This window comes from Plasmodium sp. gorilla clade G2 (genome assembly GCF_900097015.1).
Source record: "Plasmodium sp. gorilla clade G2 genome assembly, chromosome: 10".
Taxonomy (NCBI): Eukaryota; Apicomplexa; class Aconoidasida; order Haemosporida; family Plasmodiidae; genus Plasmodium; species Plasmodium adleri (nom. inval.).
Genome location: NC_041702.1, coordinates 516049 through 542783, shown reverse-complemented (window position 1 = coordinate 542783; position 26735 = coordinate 516049). Strand labels below are relative to the sequence as shown.

General features: G+C 19.5%; 9 protein-coding genes across 9 annotated transcripts; 5 read left to right on the top strand and 4 right to left on the bottom strand.

The window, feature by feature from the left end:
- Positions 1-819: 819 nt before the first annotated feature.
- On the bottom strand, positions 820-2655 carry PADL01_1014300 (enolase; the record flags this gene model as incomplete). The annotated part of the gene is made up of 2 exons (XM_028682202.1): positions 820-2117; positions 2613-2655. 2 exons carry the CDS (start codon positions 2653-2655, stop codon positions 820-822), a joined length of 1341 nt encoding a protein of 446 aa, XP_028538504.1.
- Positions 2656-4446: 1791 nt separating this feature from the next.
- Positions 4447-5906, bottom strand: PADL01_1014200 (ribonucleotide reductase small subunit, putative; the record flags this gene model as incomplete). Its single annotated transcript, XM_028682201.1, has 5 exons — positions 4447-4539; positions 4631-5288; positions 5404-5540; positions 5664-5696; positions 5820-5906. The coding sequence occupies 5 exons, from the start codon at positions 5904-5906 to the stop codon at positions 4447-4449; spliced, it is 1008 nt and encodes a 335-aa protein (XP_028538503.1).
- Positions 5907-7481: 1575 nt separating this feature from the next.
- On the top strand, positions 7482-9596 carry PADL01_1014100 (tubulin binding cofactor c, putative; the record flags this gene model as incomplete). The annotated part of the gene is made up of 9 exons (XM_028682200.1): positions 7482-7548; positions 7811-7971; positions 8093-8313; positions 8441-8495; positions 8603-8676; positions 8795-8867; positions 8975-9042; positions 9165-9297; positions 9441-9596. The coding sequence occupies 9 exons, from the start codon at positions 7482-7484 to the stop codon at positions 9594-9596; spliced, it is 1008 nt and encodes a 335-aa protein (XP_028538502.1).
- An 895-nt stretch (positions 9597-10491) lies between these two features.
- On the top strand, positions 10492-12456 carry PADL01_1014000 (heat shock protein 60; the record flags this gene model as incomplete). Its single annotated transcript, XM_028682199.1, has 2 exons — positions 10492-10633; positions 10856-12456. The coding sequence occupies 2 exons, from the start codon at positions 10492-10494 to the stop codon at positions 12454-12456; spliced, it is 1743 nt and encodes a 580-aa protein (XP_028538501.1).
- A 1149-nt stretch (positions 12457-13605) lies between these two features.
- On the top strand, positions 13606-15417 carry PADL01_1013900 (conserved Plasmodium protein, unknown function; the record flags this gene model as incomplete). Its single annotated transcript, XM_028682198.1, has 1 exon — positions 13606-15417. The coding sequence occupies one exon, from the start codon at positions 13606-13608 to the stop codon at positions 15415-15417; it is 1812 nt and encodes a 603-aa protein (XP_028538500.1).
- A 437-nt stretch (positions 15418-15854) lies between these two features.
- On the bottom strand, positions 15855-18134 carry PADL01_1013800 (conserved Plasmodium protein, unknown function; the record flags this gene model as incomplete). The annotated part of the gene is made up of 1 exon (XM_028682197.1): positions 15855-18134. The coding sequence occupies one exon, from the start codon at positions 18132-18134 to the stop codon at positions 15855-15857; it is 2280 nt and encodes a 759-aa protein (XP_028538499.1).
- A 1231-nt stretch (positions 18135-19365) lies between these two features.
- Positions 19366-20892, bottom strand: PADL01_1013700 (methionine aminopeptidase 1b, putative; the record flags this gene model as incomplete). Its single annotated transcript, XM_028682196.1, has 1 exon — positions 19366-20892. The coding sequence occupies one exon, from the start codon at positions 20890-20892 to the stop codon at positions 19366-19368; it is 1527 nt and encodes a 508-aa protein (XP_028538498.1).
- Positions 20893-21639: 747 nt separating this feature from the next.
- On the top strand, positions 21640-24578 carry PADL01_1013600 (cysteine--tRNA ligase, putative; the record flags this gene model as incomplete). Its single annotated transcript, XM_028682195.1, has 3 exons — positions 21640-21853; positions 22646-22800; positions 22914-24578. The coding sequence occupies 3 exons, from the start codon at positions 21640-21642 to the stop codon at positions 24576-24578; spliced, it is 2034 nt and encodes a 677-aa protein (XP_028538497.1).
- An 890-nt stretch (positions 24579-25468) lies between these two features.
- Positions 25469-26683, top strand: PADL01_1013500 (conserved protein, unknown function; the record flags this gene model as incomplete). The annotated part of the gene is made up of 1 exon (XM_028682194.1): positions 25469-26683. One exon carries the CDS (start codon positions 25469-25471, stop codon positions 26681-26683), a length of 1215 nt encoding a protein of 404 aa, XP_028538496.1.
- Positions 26684-26735: the final 52 nt, after the last annotated feature.

Sequence of the window (26735 nt, the reverse complement as noted above, 5' to 3'; positions counted from 1 at the left end):
AAAATTATTATATATATATATATATATTACATATGAATTATTTCATATTATTATATGGAATTAATATATCATCCCATTCATGCGTAAAAAGAAATATCCTTAAACATCCCTCTCTCCAAAAAAAAAAAAAAAAAAAAAAAGATAAAAGAAAAAAAGTGTTCTTCGTCAGTAACAAATGTTGTATTATTTTAAGAAATAAAATATATGAAGCCATATTTGTATAAAGGAAATATTTATTTTATTTTAAAATATAAAAATAGGAAATAAAAAATGAATAAAATGATATATAAAGGATATGATATTTATAAACAATTTTGTCTTATTCAAATCAAATAATTATTAATATATATCCTTTAATTGTATGATAATATTAAATATTATGAAGATCATTAACATAAATGAAAGAATTATCACAAAAAGCTGTGAAAAATAACGTTCGACATACGTAAATATATAATATATATATATATATATATATGTATGTGTGTACGTATAATGTATAATATAATTATCGCGCAAAATATTATATTTTTCTTGTACAGTTTAATCATATGTTGTGTTATAAGTTTATAAATAAAAAGGTCAAAATATAAAATTAATACCTACTTTCTCTTAATTAAAATTTATACATGCATAAAAGAAATACACACATAAATATAAATATATATATATATATATAAATATTACAAAAGAACATATTTTTTTATATGCATTTTATATTATAATTCTCTCTTTTAACATATAAATTATATATATATGTAAAATTATAAAATAAGGATATGTATAAATATATATATATATTTTACTTTATTATATTTTTTAATTTAATTGTAATCTAAATTTTTCTCCAGCAAAAACGGCATTGCTTCCTAAAGATTCTTCAATTCTTAATAATTGGTTGTATTTGGCATTTCTTTCACTTCTGCATGGTGCTCCTGTTTTGATTTGTCCTGTTCTTAAGGCAACAACTAAATCAGCAATAAAAACATCTTCAGTTTCACCAGATCTGTGAGAGACCATAACACCCCAATTATTTTTTTGAGATAATAAGCATGCTTCAATAGCTTCAGTAATAGAACCGATTTGGTTAACTTTAAGAAGTAAGGCATTGCAAGCATTTTTTTCAAGAGCTTTAGTAATTCTTGTTGGGTTTGTAACTAATAAATCATCACCAACAATTTGTACATCCTTTCCAACAGCTGCAGTTAATTTAGCATAATTTTCCCAATCATCTTGATCAAATGGATCTTCAATAGAAACAATTGGGTATTTCTTTACTAAATCAATATATAAGTCAACTAATTGGGCTCCAGTCTTAACTAATGATTTATCATTATTTGGAGTTTTGAAATCTAAATCATATGTCTTGTTTTCACTGTTGTAAAATTCAGAAGCTGCAACATCCATAGCAATTTTAACTTTTCCTTCATAACCAGCTGATTTAATAGCAGTTACTAATAAATCAAGAGCTTCATTAGCATTCAATATATTTGGAGCAAATCCACCTTCATCACCTACATTGGTTGCGTCAATACCATACTTCTTTTTAATTTCTGATTTTAAGGTATGATATACTTCAGCACCATATCTTAAGGCTTCTTTAAATGATGGAGCACCAACTGGCACTATCATAAATTCTTGGAAAGATAATTTGTTTCCTGCATGGGATCCTCCATTGATAACGTTTAAACAAGGTACTGGTAATACCATTTGGTCACTTTTCTTTCCAGCTAATTGTGCCAAATATTTGTATAAAGATACTTTATTAGCAGCTGCACCAGCTCTACATACAGCCATGGAAATAGCTAAAATTGCATTAGCTCCTAATTTACTTTTTGACCATCCCCATTCATTTTTACTTCCATCTAATTCTTCAACCATTAAATTGTCAATTTTCTTTTGTTCAGTACAATTCATTCCAATTAATTTGGGAGCAATAACTTCATTAATGTTCTTGATAGCTTTTTGAACACCCTTTCCTAAGTACCTGCTCTTGTCATTATCTCTTAATTCTAAGGCTTCATAAATACCAGTAGAGGCACCAGATGGTACGGCAGCTCTGAAAATTCCTAAGTTGGTTTCTAAGTCAACTTCTACAGTTGGGTTTCCTCTAGAATCTATATAAAAAAAAATAAAATAAAATAACAATAAAAATTAATTAAGATTACAGATATTAGTAAAAATGTAACATATATATAATAAGTATATAATTTTCACATTTAATTATATATTTTCAAATAATAAAAAAATAAAATAAAATGATACACTAAAAAATTATTGTATTACAAAAAAAAAAAAAAAAAAATAGAAAAAAATTTTATTCTTATGTTATTCTTATTGTATATGTATGTATTATTATATGTTAACTAGAGAATACATATTTATAAATACATAACACGTGGATTAATAAAAGAAAGATATTAATACATTAATGTATAATATATATATATATATATATATTTATTTATTTATCATATTTATTATTATAATATAAACTAAAAAAGTTAAAAATGAATAAGCTTCTTTGAATATATATTTATATAAAAACATATAATAAAGTATTTATACATACAAAGTTAAAAAAAAAATATATAACATTAAAATATCTATACCTAAAATTTCACGGGCATTAATACGAGTTATTACATGAGCCATTTTTTATAAAGTAGGTATTATATGTTTATATTTTATTTAAAATAAAATAATATAAAAGGAATATAAGATTTTTTTATAAGAAATACTTTTTAAAATAAAAATTATATTAAGAAAATAAAATATTACAAAAGAGAGAATTATAAATTTTATAATAAATTTTAATTTTGGAAAGTAATTGAATTTTTTTTAATTCATATGAAAAAAAAGAAAAAGAAAAATATAATTTATAAATTATAATATTATTTATTTAGTATTTATTATATTTAAAAAAAAAAAATAATAAATAATAATAAAAACCTTATAACTTAATATTATTATGATACATGTATACATATATATAATATATATATATATGTATCATATGTCCCCAAGTTATTTTTTTTTAATTGAGATGCATATAAGATTATATATTCAGTCCTTGCTAGTATTTTTATATTTTCATAAAAAAATTTAATAAATAAATAGGTATTAAGCATCGATCATAAATGGGGCCATTTACACATATATATATAATATATATATATATAATGCAAAATATATAAATATTTTTATAAAAATAATTCGTATAAAGATGTTATATTCTATATATAATAAAAATAATAATGCATATGCATTCACTTAAATAATTTTATTTTTAAAAATAATAATTTAATATTATTGTTTATTTTATATATTTTTTATAAATAAAAGCCCCAAATAAAAAAATATATAAATATAATATAATATACATTTTGATTACTAATTCATAAAAATAATAATTATTTCTGAAGGAAGAATATTTCAAATATAAATTATACTATATATATATATATTCATATATATAATATTCTTTCAAGTATATATATATATATAGTATAATTTCTATTTATTTCTATTCATATCAAAAAATAAAAAAAAATAAAATTAAAAATAAATAGTAACATTTAAACAAAGGAATTATTGTTAAAAAAAAAAAAAAAAAAAATTCCTTGTTATTTGAATTAATTTTTCTTTATCAAAATAATTATTCTTATATTAAAAAATATCTTTGTATGACATATTTTGTTTATTATGTATGTATTCATATATAAAAATTTATTAAGCTTGTATTTATTATTTTAAAGGAGAAAAGAAAAAACCTCATTTTTAACATTATAATTGTAATTAGTTTTTTAAAAAATATATATATATATAGAAAAAGGTTTCATTCCTTCTGTGTGTGAAAACATATATATGTATAACGTTAATGTAAAATTATAAAGAATTAATATATATATAAATTTATATATGTGATTTTATTGCTTATTAATCAATATATATGGTAAAAATAGATAATATATGATATTCTGTTTTTTAAATATATATATCTAATTGCTTCATTTTATATATGTAGTCATTACCCTTTCGAAATGTTATAAAATATGTTTAATGAATATTCAATAATTTTTATGTACATAACAATTTTATAATTGTGTATTTATTATAAGGTTATTTACAAAAAATAGATAGGACGTTATATAAGGCAATATATTTTTATTTGGTATACTTATTTTTTATTTAAAAAAAAAAAAAAAAAAAAAAAAAAAAATATAAATATATATATATATATATATATATATATATATATAATAGTGTATACATTTGAAGTGTTATATATTAATAGGTATGTATAAATAAAAAATCTATCCTTTCATTATAAATATTTGTTTTATACTTCTTATTTTTTGCATATAAGAAATAATGAAATGAATAATTTCTTTTTTATTTTGGAAAAGGAATATATCCTTTTAAATGATAAGATAATAATATAATTTAAAAATCTTCATCAAATAATATTTGTTTTTCTCCATATATATTTTCCCCTTTCTTAACAGTTTCTGTCTTTTCGTTCTCATTAACAACAATCTATAAGGAAAAAAAAATAAAATATATATATATATATATATATATATATTTATTTATTTATTTATTTTTATTTTATTTTATTTTTTATTACTTTTGTAAATTCGGGCCAACTAAATGGATACTTGGAATTATAATGTTTTGGGTAGTTTAGATTAGTCAACATAGTATCTGCTAAATATTCTAAGAATGCTCTTACTTCTTGTTTCTTTATTTTAAGAACATTGAGTTCTAACATTTCCAATGAAAATTGATATTCTAAATCAACAGCCATTTTAAAATAATCTAAGACATGTTCATATTTTAATTTATTGACTAAATGGTTACAACACATAACGGAAAAATCTCCATGAAGATATTCATCTCTATGAATTTTTTCATGAACATTACATAAGCAAGGAAGTATAGAATTTTCTTTGCAATAACCAATTAATATATTTAAAGTACCATTAAAAAGAACTTTAGAAATATAAAGAAGAACAAGTTTATTATAGTATGGGATATTCGATTCGAATATTTCAGTTAACCATTTCTGTTTTTTTAAAACACTGTCTAATGCAATAACTTTATTTATTATTACTTTTTTCTGCTTTGAATCAGGAATATATGTTTCGAATATACAAGCATATACTTCATCATGTATATTCTCCATACACATTTGAAAACCATAAAAAGCTCTTCCTTCAGGTATCTGGATAATATCTAACATTTTACTGGTAATAAGAGCTTGTTCTTCATAAACATGTAAATCTCTGAAATGATAAAAAAAAAAAAAAAAAAAAAAAAAAAAGATTTGTACATTTAATATATATATATATATATATATATATATATATATATTTATTTTATTATATTTTGTGAATTTACTTTAAACTGTAAAAGCATATAAGTTCAAATAATTTAACCAACATGTTTTTATCAATATTTTCTAAATATTGCTTGTCTTTATCAAAATTATAATCCTCAGCAGTCCAAAAGAGAGATTCAATTTCTTTATAATAACTCTAAAGAAAACAATTGGAATGTATATATATAATATAATATATATATAAATAAATATACAAACATATGCATAAATTAATAAGGAATATATTTTATGAGTTTTTCCTGTTGTTTTTAAAAAATACCCAAAATGTTTTGTACTTTATTGGGAACATAACCTGTGTACAAGAAAAAGAAAAGTAAAAAATTAATCAACTAATATATATATATATATATATACATATATTTATAATATAATAATATATTTATATGAACTTATTTATTTTTTTATCTGGATTTACCCATCTGAACTTATTTTCCTTCAAAATTTCATCATTATTTTGAGCCTCCAACAATACTTCTTGATCGTGATATTGTTCCTTACTCATTTTCTTATACAAAATTAAACAACTAATATTTGTACTATTCTGTTTTTTTCAAAAACAAATATTAAATGATATAAAATAAAAATATAACAAAAAAGTATAAAATATATCAAAAAAAAAAAATATAATATATTGTTTCTATAAAATTCTTACATATTATTTTTTTTATTTATATCTTATTTCCTGTATTTAAATTAAAACCCTATAAAAAAATAATAAATTATATCCAACGTATTATTTTTAAATGTAAAAAAATTTTAATTAAAATATAAAATGTTTCATATATTATTATGCTTATTTGAAATATATGTGTTAATATATATAAAAATATAATATACGCCCCAAAAGGATAATATATATATATGTAAGGATATGATATACAAATAATATCCACACACTTTTTCTTTTTCTTTTTTAATATTAATTTCATAAATATTTTATTAACATTTATATTATTTTATATACATAAATGAATAAATATGTAAATGTGAAAAACAAAAATTTAATGTCTAAAATGTTCTCCATGTAATTGTTATAGCTATATATATATATATATATATATATAATTTCCAAACAAACAAAGAAAAATAAAGTGAAAAGATATATACATATGAAAAAAAAGATAAATTATATATATATATATATGTACTTTTTAAATATAAACTACTTATAGTTTTTAATTCCTTTGTTAAGTTATATTTATTTATATATATGAATAATATTCATATACATTATATTTCCACTTACCTATTTGGAATAATTTATAAACTCAGGTTTATTAAAAATGATTTGTGTGATATATAAAAAACGTTTAGTTATATATATATATATATATGAAATAATAAGAATAAAAATAAATAATATATCAAAATAAAATGATCATAAAAATATTGTGTAAAATTAAGATTACCTTAGTTGCGCTTAAAAATGTATAATAATATAAAAAAAAAGGAGAAAAAAAAAAAGTATTATAAATAATTCATGTATAATATATCATTAAAAAAAAAGAAAAAAAAAAAAACGAAATATATTATATATATATTATGTATACAATAAATTCCCTCTTAAAATATTATCGTATGTGATGATACGTTCGCTCATATATATAAGTTAACATATTTTTTTTGAAAATATTATGAATAATAATTATCCTTTTCTAAAAACAAAGTAAACCTTACAATAATATTAAATATGTTTAATATAAAAAATCATAATATCATGTATTTCTATAATATATAAAAGAAAACTTAATAGTCATTATATACACCATATATACATATAAAAAATATATTATATATTTGTATATAATTTTTATATAAGAAAATTTTAATTTTTACTACACAATAACTTTTACACATATGTATTTAATATATATATATATATATAGTATATATATTTTGGGGATAAATTAAAAATTGGTTTTAATTTTTGCTAACAAAAAAAAAAAAAAACAGTGGTTTCACGATATTTTGTTTTATCTTATTGTATTTATTTTAATTTTTTTTTTTTTTTCTATTTTTAAATACTAAAAAAACTAATATTTATTGTTATTTTATAAAAAAAGAAAAAAAAAAAAAAATGGATGAAGATTTAACACTAGTTGATAATACTAATTATGATGATAAACTTCAAAAAAAAATAAAAGGTTTGTTCTATAGAAAAATAAAGATACATATTTAAAAATAAATAGTATTTTTTCTCAATATTAACAGTTAATATATTTATAGTATAATAATTAAATGTAATATATATATATATCTTAAAATATGAATTATTTACATACTTATAATTATATGAATATTACATAATCCTTTTCTCTTTATTTCATTTTTTTTTTATTTATTCATTTTTCCTTTATTACATTATTTCTTTTTCTTTTTCGTTCAATTTTCTAAATATTGTTATAGGCATTGAAAAAAAAATTGAAGAATTAAAAAAAGATACATACAATGATGATGTATTGAAAGAAATAAATGAATTAAGTGATCAAACCATAAAACTAAAAGAGAAAGTGTCTAATATTTATTTTCAATATCTAAAAACATGTTCGCTTATAATTTATGAAAAGGTACAATATCCGTTTTTTTTATAAAAGAAAAAAATCAAAAATGTTTTAATACATTTAAATAATTTTTTTGTATTATAATATTTATAAATTTCTGTAAAATTTTTTTTTTTAAATTTATTAGAAACTAAAAGATTTAATTAAAGACATTGAAACATTAAAACAATCCAGTATAAAAAATAGAAATGAAAAAGCATATACTCCTAATGAATATAATTATGATGATAATTTCCTACTACCTGATGACGATTATTTATTGGAAGAAAAGGAAGATGTGCAAATGAATGAAAATATGATTGATCTAAACCAATATAAGATGTCTTTTCAAAATATGGAAAATAAAAGGTAATTATAATAATCAAATAAAAATATATAAAAACAAAATAATATATATATAATAAAAATAATATTAAATTTATGCGGTGTTCCATTGTTTTATGTTCTAATTTTTTTAAAAAACATATTTATATAGAATAATAAAAGGATTTGGAGAAACGGAATGTTCTAATTTATTACTGGATAACTTAGTAAAACATGAAAGAAGTATAATTTATTTATATATCTATAAATATAGTGTAATATTTTTTTTTCTTTTCTTTCCTCTTTTTTTTTTTTTTTTTTTTTTTTTTAATAGGTTAATTGCGAAATTATTATACTTGATATATTAAGCTCTGTGTTAATACAGAAAATTAAACATTGCACAATCTGGTAAAATTCAAAAAGTGTATATTGTATATGAATACACATTATTATATTTTATTTTATTTATTTTTTTTTTTTTTCCTTTTTTTAAATTCAATTCTTACACATATTAATTATTATTTAGGGTTTCAGCTGTCGAATCATCTGTAATGATTTATAATTGTGAAGACTGCAATATTTTATCAAATTCTAAGCAAGTACTAATTTAAAAATATAAAAATAAAAAAAAAAATATATATATATATATACATTTTAATTATTTAATAAATATTATTACTATAATTGATAAATTTTACACATATAGATAAGAATACATGAAGCTGTTGATACCCATTTTTATATTAATACCATCAGCAATCCAATTATCGAAAAGTAATTAAACACAGAAAATAATATGTATTCAAAAATATATATATTTTGTGTATTCTCATATTTTTTTTTCATATCATTTATTTATATGTATATATTTCCATATTTCTTCTTAAAATTAATAGTTCCACTAAACTTATTTTCCATAAATATAACTTAATATTTGATGAACTATCCGAATTATTACAAAAAATTAATATAAACAAAGATTCAAACAAATGGATGGAAATAATGGATTTTAATTGGCAAAATACACACGTAAGGAATATAAAAAAAAAACACAAAAAAAAAAAAAAAAAAAATAGAAATAAAACGTACATATAAAAATATCCCTAAATATTCATACATAAAATATATTAATATTAATATTAATTTTCTATATAAATAAAAAATGATTACAGGAAAAATCTCCAAATTTTTGTATAAATAAAGAGGTAGAAATATATAATATCAAAATAAAATATATAAAAAATCATAATGATATTCATCAAGAAAAATTAACACATGATAACTATATAATAGAAAATTTTCCACCTTTTCTCAAAAGAATAAATTAAAATAATTTTCTTCCTTATAATACCATAATTTCAGGTAATAATATAAAAAAAAAACAAATAAATATTATATGTACATATATATATAATGTATATATATATAGTACTATATTTTTGTAAGCTCTTTTTTTTTTTTTTTTTTTTTATTATTATTATTTCACAAATATATATATATACATATATATATATATATATTTATAATTAATATTTATTTTTATTTTAAATCATATGAATGAATCTACATATTTTAAATTTGATGTGTTTTTGTAGAAAATTTCATTTCCTTTTTAATATTTTTAAAAAAAAAAAAATTTTAATGTTATATATTATTTTACTTATAACATGAATACGTCGAGTGCATTTATTTAATATAACATCTTTATAAAATAGTACTATAATATATAAATAAAAAAATATATGTACGTTGAATAATTTTATTTTTCAAGCATTTTAAAGAAAAGGTTTATATTTGATGAAAAAAAAATTTATATATATATAAATAAACTCTATTATTTTATTTATTTTTTTTCACATATTATCAATTTACTTTTATGTAATATACATATATATATATATTTATATGTAAAATTATAATAAGTATAAATAATTAAATTTATTTTTTTATTTTTTTGTTTGATATATGAATGTTTGAAGATTCATAAATTAAATAAATAAATATTTATATGTATATAATATAATTTATGTGAATTATTTTATTTATTTGAATTTTGTGAATAATTCATATAGATAAATTATTATATGTGAAATATTGTGTAAAACTTTAAAAAAATAATATATACATATATAATAATAATAATATAAAAAAATAACAAAATAAAATAAAATAAGAGTAAAAAATTAAAATTTTGAAAAGGTATTTTATTAAATTGTAGAAACCATGATATCAACATTACGTGGGAAAATTTTTAATAATGGAACTAATAAAAACAAGTGTGTTTCAATTTTAAGTAATATTCAGAAGAGAAACATATCCAAAGATATAAGATTTGGAAGTGATGCAAGGACTGCTATGCTTACAGGTTAATTTTAAATGTGCGCTATTTTTATATATTCTTAGTATTTATCAGTATAATTGAATAATAGTATCTATATCAATAAATATATATATATGTACTGATGAATGCTTGAATTTTTAGTATGTTATTATTATTATTTTTTTTTTTACATGTTTTATGTTTACATAATATGACATTATATATATATATATATATATATATATATATTTATATTTATATTTATAGGTTGTAATAAGTTGGCCGACGCGGTTAGTGTAACCCTTGGTCCAAAAGGAAGAAATGTTATAATAGAACAATCATTTGGTTCACCAAAGATTACAAAAGATGGTGTAACAGTTGCTAAAAGCATTGAGTTTAATAACAAGCTAGCTAATCTTGGTGCACAAATGGTAAAACAAGTTGCTGCAAATACCAATGACAAAGCAGGTGATGGTACAACAACAGCTACAATTTTAGCTAGATCTATATTTCAACAGGGTTGCAAAGCTGTTGACTCTGGAATGAACCCAATGGATTTATTAAGAGGTATAAATAAAGGTGTAGAAAAGGTTTTGGAGTATTTAAATTCAATAAAGAAAGATGTTACAACAACAGAAGAAATTTTCAATGTCGCTAGTATATCAGCAAATGGTGATAAAAATATAGGTCAACTAATTGCTGATACCATGAAAAAAGTAGGAAAAGAAGGAACCATAACAGTTACTGAAGGAAAGACGCTACAACATGAATTAGAAATTGTAGAAGGTATAAAATTTGATAGAGGTTATATTTCTCCATACTTTATTAATAATAGCAAAGATCAGAAAGTAGAACTTGATAAACCATATATACTTATACATGAAAAAAAAATATCTACTGTTAAATCTTTATTACCAGTTTTGGAACATGTATTACAAAATCAATCATCCTTATTAGTTATAGCAGAAGATGTTGATAGTGATGCATTGGCTACATTAATTGTAAACAAATTGAGACTAGGTTTAAAAATATGTGCAGTAAAAGCACCAGGATTTGGAGAACACAGAAAAGCCTTGGTTCATGATATAGCAGTAATGACAGGAGCAAAAGTTATTACAGAAGAAACTGGATTAAAATTAGATGATCCACAAGTTGTTTCTTATTTAGGTAAAGCAAAATCCATAAATGTTACCAAAGATAGTACATTAATTATGGAAGGAGAAGGAAAAAAAGAAGAAATAAATGAAAGATGTGAAAGTATAAGAAATGCTATAAAAATGAATACATCAGATTATGAAAAAGAAAAATTACAAGAACGTCTAGCTAAAATTACAGGTGGAGTTGCTTTAATTAAAGTAGGAGGAATAAGTGAAGTAGAAGTTAATGAAATTAAAGATAGAATTCAAGACGCTCTTTGTGCTACCAAAGCTGCTGTTGAAGAAGGTATTGTCCCAGGTGGTGGTAGTGCACTCTTATTTGCATCGAAGGAATTAGATTCAGTTCAAACTGATAATTATGATCAAAGAGTTGGTGTTAATATTATTAAAGATGCCTGTAAAGCACCAATTAAACAAATTGCTGAAAATGCTGGACATGAAGGTTCAGTTGTAGCAGGAAATATTTTAAAAGAAAAAAATTCTAATATAGGTTTTAACGCTCAAGAAGGAAAATATGTAGATATGATCGAATCAGGTATTATTGATCCAACTAAAGTTGTTAAAACAGCTATATCAGATGCTGCTTCTATAGCATCATTAATGACAACAACAGAAGTTGCCATTGTTGATTTTAAAGATTCCAAAAACGAAGAATCATCACAACATATGAATTCAGTTAATTCTATGGGTGATATGGGGGGCATGTATTAAAATAAAATGAATTAAATTAAATAATTAAATTATTATTTGATAATTAAAATATTCAATTTCTAAAGATATCTTTTTTAATTAAATTAAAAATAATATATTTGTCTTTACATTTATTTTAATCTAGAAGCTTATATGTGTATATTATTATTATATATATACATATATATGTATACATCTATTATTTCGCCTTGAATTTTTTTTTTTTTTTATTATAAATATATACGCAGTTTTGTGATCTGTGTTGTTATATATATATATATATATATATATATATATATATATATATATATTTATTTTATATTTTTTTAATATTTTAAAAGAATTAATTTTTTTTCAAAATTTTTACCATATTAAGTTGTTCGCTTATATTGGAAAGTGACTCTGGAGAATATAATATATATTTATATATGTGCATATATAAAAATATTAATACAATTCATAATGAACTTTTTTATAATTTTTTTAAATTATTCATATTTATGTATGAGAATAAATAAAAAATATATATATTATATATCAGATAAATATGTTCTATAAAAAGATTAATATGAAGTAAATTACATTCTATTTTTCTTTTTTTTATTTTTTAAATATATATTCATTAAACTATATATATATATATATATATATATATATATATATATTAATCATTTAATTAAATTTGTTATAGAAAAATACATTTATTAAACAATGTAATATCTTATTAATTCTTATGGATGTTAATTTAAGAAAACACAAAATGCATCTTACAAGTTATTAAAATATTATAATGATTATTTTAAGTTCATAGAAAAAATATATAAAGGTGTAAATAATATTATTTTGTTAAGAAAAAAAATATAACGTAATAATAAAAAATGAAGTGTATATTTTGAAAAGAATTACATATTTTATAAATATAAATATATATATATATATATATATATATATATAGAATTTATTTTTTCAATGACCTTCAAAGAAAATTTTTTTCAAAATAATGGTTTGGTCATAATAACAAATAATACCAATACCATTTGAAAGGTCATATTAAATAAGGAACATATAATATTTAAAAAAATCAATAATTAAAAAATTTTGTGTAAATGCCATGAAATGATTTATAAAAAATTTTCTATGTTTTTTAATATATTAGGAACAAAAAGATACATGCATATAAGTTCTTTACGATTTTATTTATTTTTAAATAATGTACCTCGATTCAATATAAAGCTTCTTAAGCTAGTTAATTCATTTTATGAATTTAGTACAAAAAAATATAATAATGATCAGAATAGTAGAAATATTGAATCGGATAAGAAAATTCAACTGACCAACTTTAAATTAAGTGATAGTAGCTTAGATTATATCAGCAGTGATGATTCAGACGAAGAATATGTATTAGAAAGAGGAGAATTAAAAGCAAAGGAAAATATTGATAGTTGTGGAAATAATAATGCATTACATATGAATAGGAATTATATAGATAGAGAGGATCCAAAAAATGAAAAATTGGAACATTTTGATATTAAAACTAATGGTGTCAAGAAAACTATATGTTACAGTAATGATACTAAGTGTAATATGATCAATGATGGTAATATTAAACCTTTTGATCAAATGAATGAATCTTCTAATAAGAATGGATATTTAAAAAGAGAAGTGAATATAAATAATAAATCTCTAATTGATAATAATTTATGTAAAGAAAGAAGAATGGATAAAATTTATAACAAATCTGATAATATTATATACGAGAATATAAATAGTGACCATTCTAATAATATATATTATGAAAAAAATATATATGATACATATGATAGTGATACTAATAACAAGTGTAACAATAATAATAATAATAATAATAATAATAATAATAATAATAATGAAGATATACAAAATTATTTAAAATCAATGATAAAAGAAAATCAAAAAAATTACTGTTGTAATACAAATAATATTAAGTCATTAAATGATGAATTAAGTAAATTAGAATATTCATTAAAACCATCTATAAATGATATAAATAATATGAAAATATTTTTAAATTTTTTACAAAACGAAATTAATAAACATTATAAAAATTCATATGTAACTCCATTTGGATCAGTAATAAATGGTTTTTGGATGAGAAATAGTGATATCGATATATGTATTCAAATACCAATATTATTGAACAGAAAAGATCAGATAACCTTTCTAAAAAAAATTTGTTTACTCTTAAATAATTTTAATAATGGTATTATTGAACAAAGATTTTCAGCTAAAGTACCTATTATCCATTTTTATTGTAATAATCGTGAAAAGTCTTTTGAACTATCTTGTGACATTTCTGTAAATAATATATTAGCAGTGATAAATTCAAAACTAATTCAAAAATATGTAGCTATAGATAAACGACTACAAACTATGGGTATAGTCTTAAAATATTGGTCAAAGATAAGAAATATTAATGATAGATCAAAAGGATTTTTATCATCGTTTTCTTTAATTTTAATGATAATACATTTTTTACAAAATATTGCTGAACCAAAAATACTTCCGTCACTTCAAGATATTTCTATTAAAAGAAATGAAAAACCATTTTATATAATGGGTGTTGATTGCAAATATTGTCAAGACGATATTGTTATTCGAGATGAACTAAAACGATTAAATAATAACATACATAATAATTTATATGTAGATATTTCTACACTTTTAATAGAATTTTTTAAATTTTATGGATACAAATATAAAAGTGGTATTATTGCAATAAGAGATATAAATGATTATTACCAAAATTTTCAGACATTAAAAAAATTTGAATCATATTTTCTTTTTGTAGATAATCCTTTTGAAGTAGGCAAAAATGTTGCAAATATTTTCCCTTCCAATTATAAAACAATCATAAATGAAATGCAAAGGGCTTATAAAATTTTAAAAAATAATGGTTCTTGGAAAGATGTATGTAATTCAAAAGAAAACTTTTTATATTCATAATATTATATCATGCCAAAAATCATGTTATATTAAATTTATTACAATATGAAAATATTATATAGTATAATTTATTATGGTATTTATTAATTTTTGTATTTTTTTCATTAAATTAAATTTTTTTATGTTTGTTAATTTTTTTTTTTTTTTTTTTTAATAATTAAAAACTTTGTTACAAAAGACAAAAAAATTAAAACATATATATATATATATATATATATATATATATATATAATAATGATAATAATCAAATATAACATGCATTATATATTTTGTTTATACATTGGAAATTAAAGTCCACAATAAATATTTCATATATATAATAATAATAATTATTATTATAATTATTATTATGAAATTTTTAATTATCTTATTTAACATTTTTTTTATTATATTAAACTATGTTCAATATAATTAAATATACATATTAATAAATTTAATTAATCATCCAGGATAATAATATCACTATTTTTATTAACATCATTACATTCATAAGATTTATGAAAAAATTCTGAAGAAAAAAATCCTTCTGTTAAGTCGATCAATTTCTTGCTATTTTTTGAATCCTTTATAGAGCTTTCTTGATTATCATTATGATATTTTTCTTCAATATTTTGCATTTCCACAAATTTATTTTTATCATCTACCTTATTATATGAAAATTCATTATTCTTATTATTATTACACGTGGTAGAATTGATTTGTTCAAAATTATGGTTTATGGAATTAATTGAATAATTATTTATTTGATTTGTATGTATATTTCTATCACCTTCCTTTTCTGGTACATAATTTTCTATATAATAATTATTAGATGGGATATAATTATTCTTTTCATTTAAATTACTCAAAGGTATATTCCTGTTATTCTTATCATTATAATTAACATTATGATCAGAATGTCCATATGTTGAATAATAATTATTATTATTTTCATAATTCATTCTGTTTCTACTTTCCAAATTATCACTTAATCTTTGATAGCCTACATTATGCTTTACCTCATTAGAAAAATGGTTCTTTATATAAGTCTCATTATTGTAATTATTATCATTATTTCTATAAAAATAATTATTATTTTTTCTAGAAAAATCACTATGATGATTTATTCTGGTATTATTATCATGATATATTTTATCATATTCATTATCAAATTTATTAGAATTCCTTCTAAAATATTCCTTAGAACTATTACGAGTATTTTTATTCGAACTGTTACGTTTATTTCTGTTAGAACTGTTACGTTTGTTTTCATTAAAAATGTTATATTTATTTTTGTTATAACTGTTTCTTGGATGATTGTTAGAATAATTTCGAAAGGGTTCCTTATAATTATTATGATTATTATATTCAAACCTGTTAAGACAATTTCCCTTAGAATACTCATCATCATTTATTCCATGTGTGTAGTAATTATTCCTTGGAGGATCAATATAATGTTCTTTGTTCTTATAATTATTATTATAATAATTATATGAAGCTTTGTCGGTATTATACCTATTCGAACCTATATAATTATTACTTTTAGGTGGATCGTGCATATGATTGTTATGACTATTATGAGAATAATAATGATTACCCTTATTATTATTGTTATAATTATTTCCTGTACATTCATGATTATTATTATTATTATAATCCATTGAAGTGATATGAAAATTTTTATCTTTATTATCATAATATTGTGTATTTTTTTTCACATTATTTTGATCATATTTATAATTATGTTTTGCATATTCATTAATTGAATAATTATTATTATTATTATTATTACTATGCATATTACCTCTAGAATAATATTCATTAGAACGATTCGAATTACTTAATACACCACAATTGTTTGTATTTTCATAATAAGTTTTATATTCTTCTTTTTCCTCATATTTATCGTCATAATAAAATTTTCTAATTAAATTATGTGAATCATCAGGTACATTTTTATTGTCATATGTATTCCTTGTACTATATAAATCATCATGTATATTTTGATGAACTCCTGAATTTATATTATTGCTTTCAGATATTAAAGGAAAATCTTCTATTTCATTATCTTGAGTTTCATCATGTGATACACTACATCCTTTAAACAAAATTGTAACTTGGTTCTTTTTTAATAATATAGCCCCTCGGCGAATTAAAGGTTTATTATATAATATAATTTTGGGATATATATATTTATTACTTTCAAGATATGTGAATATTTCATTATATTCTTGTTCATACGCGTATATGAAAGTATTTCCATCATATAATAAAAAACGATAGAATCTTCTATACTTATTACTTTTTATATTATTATCATCTTTTTTATTATTATTTGATATTTTATTACTTTTATTATTTTTTCTACTTTTCATTTCACAATCATATTTTTCGTCTGGTTCTGAATGGCTGAAAATTTCTTTGCTGTTGTCTTCATTTTCTTTATCATCTTCCTCGGTAATATTTTCAAATTTATACATTCGTTCACTAATATTTACATAATCTATTACTTCAAAAATATTTATTCCATCTAAATAATATTCTTTTATATCAGAAATATTTGGGGGCAAACATCCTAAAGGATTGGAGTAATTGAATTTATTAATTATGAAATGTTCATACAATTCTTCATCATTCAAATCCTTATGGTCACTCCCTGAATTTAATTTATATTTTGTTAAAAAATTTTCATAATTTAATTTAATTACATTATTTTCTATTAACTTTTTCATTATCATTATTCATTTTTTCTTTTTTTTGAATCATTCCATTTTAGAGATAAAATAAATGTACTAAGTATATATTAGTCTTAATAAAATATACAAAAAAAAAAAAAAAAAAAAAAAAAAAAAATATATATATATATATATTCTTAAATGCAAGTAACACAAAAATGAAACAGTTATAAAATAACTTTATACATTTATATTCGTCGCATTATCTAGAATATGGTTTATTATTATTTTATTTGTTTACTTATTTTATTTTATATATATTTTTTTTTATTTTATTTTTTTTTTTTTGAGGGAGAGAGGAGTATATAATTATACTTTGTTCACATTATACAATACCATTTTATACATTAATACAATAATTCGTATTTCAATATTTTCGTGTGTATATGATATTATGTTTAACTGAGTAAGTATTATTATATATACATTAATTATTTCTTAAATAAATTAATTAGAAAGAATATATATATATATATATATATATTATACATACAATTAACAAGCTTTGTTGTTTTTACCATTGTATGATATGGTATCCACATATTGTATAGTTCTTTACGTTTAATTATAAATAAGAAAAGTACTCAATATATATATATATATTTATTTATTTATATATTTATTTTTTTCATTATTAAAAAGTTGTTTTACATGTTCGAATTATTAACCAAACAATGAAATATTATAAAAATAACAAAACAAAAAGGAACATATATATATATATATAATATAGTGAATAGTTTCTTTTATATATAAATAAATATAATACAAATAAATTTGGAAATATAGAAATATGCACAAAAATAAAATAAAGAATGGCCAATATATATTTTGATCATTGTATTGATATATATATATGTATATAATTCACACAAAAATATGTTCATGAATTTTTTTTTTTTAAAGGCATATATTATATATATATATATATATATATATATATATATATATATATATATTAATTCAATTGAAAAAATTCAAAAATTAAGTGAATATCTAAAACACTTGGATCTAATTTTAAAATAACAAATAAATAAAAAATATATATATATATTTAAAAGATGAAAACAAATTATTCTGTTTTCCTTGGGTTCGCCAAGAAACCAATTAATTAAAAAGGAAGTAAAATATGAATAATTATCCAAATATATATATATATATATATGAGTTTTTTTTTTTTTTTTTTTTTCTTATCTTGAAACATTTTTTATAAGAATAAAATATATGTATATATTTAATTATAATATAGTTCATCTTTTGTATCAAAACCAAGTGGAGGTGAATCTTGAGTTCGCTTTGTCAAAATTTCTACCCCGTTGTTAGTAATTAATAAAGTGTGTTCAAACTGAGCTGACAATTTTCCATCTGACGTTGCACTTGTCCATTGATCTGGCCACAATACATCACTATAGTGTCCTTGATTAATCATAGGTTCAATAGTAAAAATATGACCAGGTTTCATTATACCTACTGCTTTATTTTTTTTAAAATGAGGTATGGTTGGATTACTGTGAAATAGTTTTCCAACACCATGTCCTGAATACGAACGAACAACTGAAAAGTTTTTTTTTGATACATATGCATCTATTAAAGTTCCAATATTTTTATAAAACATTCCAGGTTTACATTTTTTAATTGCTTCCATTAAAGAAAAATAACAAGTCTCTACTAATTCTTTACCTTCTTTTGGTACATCATTTATATCTCCAACAAAATAAGTTTCATTTAAATCTGAATGTACACCTTTATAAAAAACACTAATATCAATATTTATTATATCACCCGATTTCAATGGTCTATAGTCTGGTATCCCATGACATACAATTTCATTCACAGAAGTACAACATGATTTTGGAAATTTATAATAATTTAAAGTTGATGGATATGCATTATTTTCAATTATAAATTCGTGAACTTTCTTATCTATCTCATCAGTTGTAATTCCAGGTGAAACTAATGAATGAGCATAGTCTAAAGTTTTTCTTCCTAATATGCAAGCTTCTCTAATTCTTTGTATTTCTTCTTCATTATTTACATATATATCACTTTTTCTCTTATATATTAATTCCGATTCTGGAATAGAACTAATTGCATAATCAGGTCGCTCAATATGTGAGGGTACATGATTAATTTTAGATAAAGGCCATGGTCGTACATCTCCTGTAAATTTAAAATTAACAAAATTTTTTAAATGGTCATCATAAGCCCAATATTTTCTATTAGTAGGATCAAAATTTTCTGGTGATAAATGTTTTTTAACTATAGTCTTCTTATGATCTTCTTTATCATTATCTTCCTTATTCATATTTTCATGTATCTTTTGATGTTCTTTCCATGAACTTTTAAAACATTCTTGATTACAAAAATAACTAAATATTTTATTTTTTAAACATATAGGGCAACTTAATTTTTTAATTAATACTTTTTTACATCCACTACACAAATTTTCTTCATTTTTTTTTTCAACCTTTTCATTTAAATTTAAAGTCTCATTTATTATCTGTTCATCTAAATTATTATTATTACTATTTTCTTTATTAGAATATTCATTATTATTAACATGTTTATTTTTTTCATTCATAGTATCATTTTCATTATTATTATTATAATCAACAGATTTATCATTATTTCTTATTTCATTATCTTCCAAATTTACTCCATTTAATAAACTATTTTTATTCTTAGAAACAAAATTCTCATTATCATCTGAATTGATTTTTATATTTTCAATTTGTTTTTCTATATCTTCAATATTTGCCATAATGAAATATAATTTATATATATTTGTTTTATTTTATTTTTTTAAATAGCGTTGTTCTTTTTATATTTTTTTCTTCAAAAGAAGAAATGTAAAGCTTTTTTTTCATTTTCTTTTTTTTTTTTTTCATTTGTGAAAGAAGCATTTTTCACATTTTTAAATCTATAATATATTTATATAGATAAGTGAAAAAATTAAAAAACATAGAATAAAATAAATAAATAAATTTATAAATAAATATATAATATGATATATATATTATAATATAGATTTATATTACATATGTAATATAATATAATATTATTATATTATATATATATATATATATATATATATATTGTATATATTTATTAAGTGAATATAAATATACATAATATAATAAAAAAAAAAATTTTTTTTTATATAACACTCTTAAAAAATATAAAATTCAGAATTTCATCTGTTCATATGCATATCCATAGAATATATTCTTTTTTTTTACATTTTTTTTTTATTTCATTTCTTTTTGTTTTGTTTTTTTTTTTTATTTTTCATTTAATAATTTATAATTCATAAAACATAATTTTTTTTTTTTTTTATAATTTTTTTGTTTCTCTCTCTATATATATAATATATTATATATATATTTTTTCTTCATGTTTCGAATTTTCTTCCATTTATCAAAATTCATGTAACATATAAATAATATGTATATATATATATAAACACTTCTGTTATATATATATATGTATATGTGGTTATAAAAATGAAATGAATCTTTTCCTTTTTATATGTATAGCATTATTTGTATATTTATATAAATTAAATTTACCTAATACATTAAAGAATAATATCAAAAGGAGTTTATTATTAAAATTAGGACATCACCAAACAGTTCTTTCTATAAATAGGAAAGCCACAAAAAGTGGGGGAATGTTTTTTATACGAAATTCATTTCTTAATAGAAATAAGAATTTTCATAAAAGTACGAATTAGAAAAAAGCAAAATTACATACATATTAATTTCTATACCATCTAATAAATAAATATATAATATATATATGTTGTATAATATTGCATATATATTTTTTTTATATTATTTTTATGAATCCTTTTTTTAATGTACATGTTATTATCATTTATCCATTCATCTTTAGACCATTTTAGATGTATACATTTTTTTCATACCTCTAAATAAATTGGAGTGGTTGCATTTTACAATTCATAATTTTATTTCTCTTTATAATGGACCATATATATATATATATATATATATATATATATATATGTATTTATTTATTTATTTATTTATTTCATCTTATAAATAATATTAAAAGTTTTATATTTTTTATTATATATATCCTATAAATTTAAATATTCATATTTAAATATACGTGTGAAAAATATAAATGAAAATGTACTGTTACTAATATTACATTTTGATGTATACTTAATATATGCTTAAATATTCATATATTTTGTTACCTATTTAAAAAAATGTGTATACAAATATATTTATATAGTACCTATTAAATGTATGATTTATATAAATAATGTTTATATGCTTTAAAATTAATAAGGGAAAAAAAAAAAAAAAATAAATAAATAATATTATACAATATAAATATAAAAGTGTCATTAATAAATATGTATGTGTAATATATATTTATTTTATAAATCATTCAGTTATATATTCAATGTATTTATAAATAAATAAATATATATATATATATATATATATATATATATATTTATAATTTTTTTTTTTCATTTTAAGTAGATAAATACATATTTAAAAGATTATTTCATTCAAAAATGGATAATGATAATAAATTACCAAAATGGAATCTACCCTCAAAAGAAGGAAAGAAAATAACTAACTTGTTTGTGAACAATTCTTTGACACATAGCAAAGTGGAATTTATACCTCAGGTAAACTTATAAATTTCTGGATTATATAATAATATATATATATATATATATATAATATTTTTATATATTATATTTTATTGAATTTTTTTTTTTTTTTTTTTTATATAATTTAGGAGGGGAATAAAATAAAGTGGTACGCTTGTGGTCCAACCGTTTACGATGCTGCCCATTTGGGACACGCAAGAACTTATGTTAGCTTTGATATTATAAGAAGAATATTAGTTAATTATTTCAAGTATGATGTATTTATGGTAATAAACATAACAGATATTGATGACAAGATAATTAAGAGAAGTGTAGAAGAAAAAATTGGCTTTACTGAATTAGCTAGAAAATGGGAATATGAATTTTGGGAAGACATGAAGAGTTTGAACGTTCTTTTACCAACAGCTATTACTAGAGTAAGTGAATATGTAGATGATATTGTAAAATATATAGAAAAAATTATTGAAAACAAATATGCTTATGTAAGTGAAGAAGGAAGTGTATATTTTGATATTGATGAATTTAAAAAAAGTGGAAAACATTTTTATGCACGTATGGAACCGTTATCTGTAAAAGATGAAAATAAAATATTAGAAGGAGAAGGAGATTTAGGAGTAATTTCAAAGACGAAAAAAAATTCATACGATTTTGCATTATGGAAATCCTCTAAACCAAATGAACCAAATTGGGATTCCCCTTGGGGAAAGGGAAGACCTGGTTGGCATATTGAATGTTCAACTATGGCAAGTAATATATTAGGAGATGTTTTAGATATTCATAGTGGAGGTATTGATTTAAGATTTCCTCATCATGATAATGAACTAGCTCAAAGTGAAGCTTTCTTTGATCATAGTCAATGGGTAAATTATTTTTTACATTCAGGACATTTACATATTGAAGGTTTAAAAATGTCCAAATCATTAAAAAATTTTATAACAATAAAAAATATGTTAACAAAATATACTTCGAATCAAATTCGTATCTTATTTCTTCTTAATAAGTGGGATAATTTTATGAATTATAGCCCTAATGGAGAAAGCATGGTACAATGTATTGAAATCGATAAATCATTTACCAACTTTTTTGCCTTAATTCTTATGAAAATAAACAATTTTGATCTCAATAGTTCTAATTTATATTGGAGTGATGCAGATAATAAATTAAATTTATTATTTAGACAAACAAAAAGCAAAATCCATGAACATTTCCTCGATAATTTTAATACACCGGATGCTCTTTTAGCTATTCAAAAATTAATTACAGAAGTAAATATATATGTGGATAAGGAAAAAATACAAATCGGATTACTTTTAGAAATAAAACATTATATTAATTTTATTTTTGAGACATTTGGACTAATATATGGTGATGCAAATAAAGGAAAATATGACAAATTTGATGAACTCTTACAAACACTCGGTACCTATAGAAGAAATATTAGAATAAACTTACAAAGCAATGCAAAATTAATTCGAAATATTTTAAAAGAAAAAAACAAAAAAAATGATTTAGATCCTGTTGCTGCACAAGAAAAAAATGAACAACTACACTCAGAATTTATAAATAATATAAAAACAAACAATGAACTTTTATTAAAAGAATGTGATTTGTTAAGAGATCAGCACTTATTAAACATGGGTATTTTAATTGATGATAGACCTAACAACGAATTTGTTATAAAAATTATAGATGATAATCAATTACAACAAGAAAAAAATAAGAGAGAGCAAGAATTGAGTAAAAAAATGGCAGGAAATCAGAAAAAGGGTAATCAAAATGAAAAGAGAGAATAATAAAAAATATATAGTATAATTGGATAAATAAATAAATGGGAAGTCCATGAATTAAAAAAAAAATTAAACGAATTAAATAAATACATAAATTTATATGTTATTAAATTTGTGGAATAATAAAATTGGTAAATATATTTATATATTATATATATATATATACATATATATATATATATATATAATAGAAAAAATAGAAAGTTTTTTTTTAATCACATTTTTATAATATTATATATATCTTACAAGTCACATATATTTTTATTAATTATCTTTTTAATGAATGTGATTTATTTGTTATAATTTTAGCATATTAAAATGTTGTAAATGCTAATAAATGATATTATTATATTATTATATATATATATATATATATATAATATATATAATTTTAATAATCACTTTTTGAATATCTTTTTAAAAAATATTACTTTTTATTTTATTTTATTATCTCTTTTTTTTATTTTTTTTAATATAATTATAAAAATTAAAACTTGAAGATTTACATTTTATAATATTTTGAACATTTAATTAATTTCTAATTTTGAAGAATTTATTCATTTAATTTTTTTTAATAAGGAATTGTTTTAATACTTAGGATTATGTATAATATAATATATTTTATTTTTTAAAATGACAGTTTGTAGCATAATATAATTTGTATATATAACTTAAAAAAAAAAAGAAAAAAAAATATTGCATTATGATAAATTAACAATGGGCAATTCTGTGTTTGTTTAATTTTTTATGATATACATATAATAGGAAAATAATATTCCTTATAATATAATAAAAAATAAAAAATAATAATAATAATAATGTATATATATATATATATTTATTCTTATCGTATGATGTTTTATTTTAATTCAGTTATGTTTAATTTTTGTTAAAAAATGGCTGAAAGGAAAGTTTTGAATAAATATATCCCTCCGGATTTTGATCCGGATAAGTTAATGGAAAGTAAGAAATTGTTGAAAAAAATAGAAAAGAGAAAGAATAGGAACAAGAATAAGACTAAAAAGAAATTAATGAATATAAGAATGATGTATCCATTTACTTTGAAATGTAATAAATGTAAAACGTTTACGTACGTTGGTACAAAATTTAATTCAAGAGTTGAAAAATTAAAAGATGAAACTTATTTGAATATACCAATATGGAAATTTTATGGGAAATGTCAAGAATGTAAAAATGAAATTATATTTAAAACAGATCCTAAAAATGGTGATTATTTATTAATAGCTGGAGGTACAAGAACTTATGATGCACATAAAGAACAAGAATTAGCAGATGATTATTATAGAAATAGTAATGTTAAAGATGAAGATAAAATTAAAAATACAGAAAAACAATCATATAATGCAATGTTAGAATTAAAAATGAATGAACAATTAGAAGAATTACAAAATATGAATAAAAGACATTTAGATAAATTTAATAGTATAAATAAAGCTTTAAATCGTTTATATGAAAAAAGTGAATTAGAAAATAAAGAAAATAATTTCTTTATGAATAATCTAGACTCAGAGGATGAAAAGGCATTTTTTAGTTTACTTAATAAAAATAGATCGTCTACAGATCATGTAGGGGATAATTTGAACAAATATAATCAATCAAATAATAAATGGATAAATAAGAATATGGAAAAGGATAATATTATAATAGAAGAAGTAGAACTTGATGATAATAAAAGTAACCAGGAAGAAGAAAATGAATATATAAGTGGAGGTGAAGGTGAGGATAAGGATGAGAGTGAACATTATCATTCAGATGGAGATAATACCAATAAAGTTAATGGATCATTTTCAGATTTATTATTAAAAAAGAAAAAATATATATATGAAAAAGAAAGTACAGTAAAAATTAAAGGAACAAATATTGATATTGAAGGTAAACTCAAAGGTAATCAACAAGACAAAACAGATAATAACTCTTTAAAAAATACCATTAGTAATAATAGTTCATCATTTTCAAATATAATTCAAAAACCAATGTTTAATAAAATAAAGAAAGAAACAAATTTTAATTTTGTAATAAAGAAAAAAGAAAATGTTCAAAGCCTTTTGAGTGAATATAATTCAGATAATTCCAATGAATCAGATAATTAAACCAAATATATAGCAAACATATAATACATTGATGATTTTATCATTCGTAGGC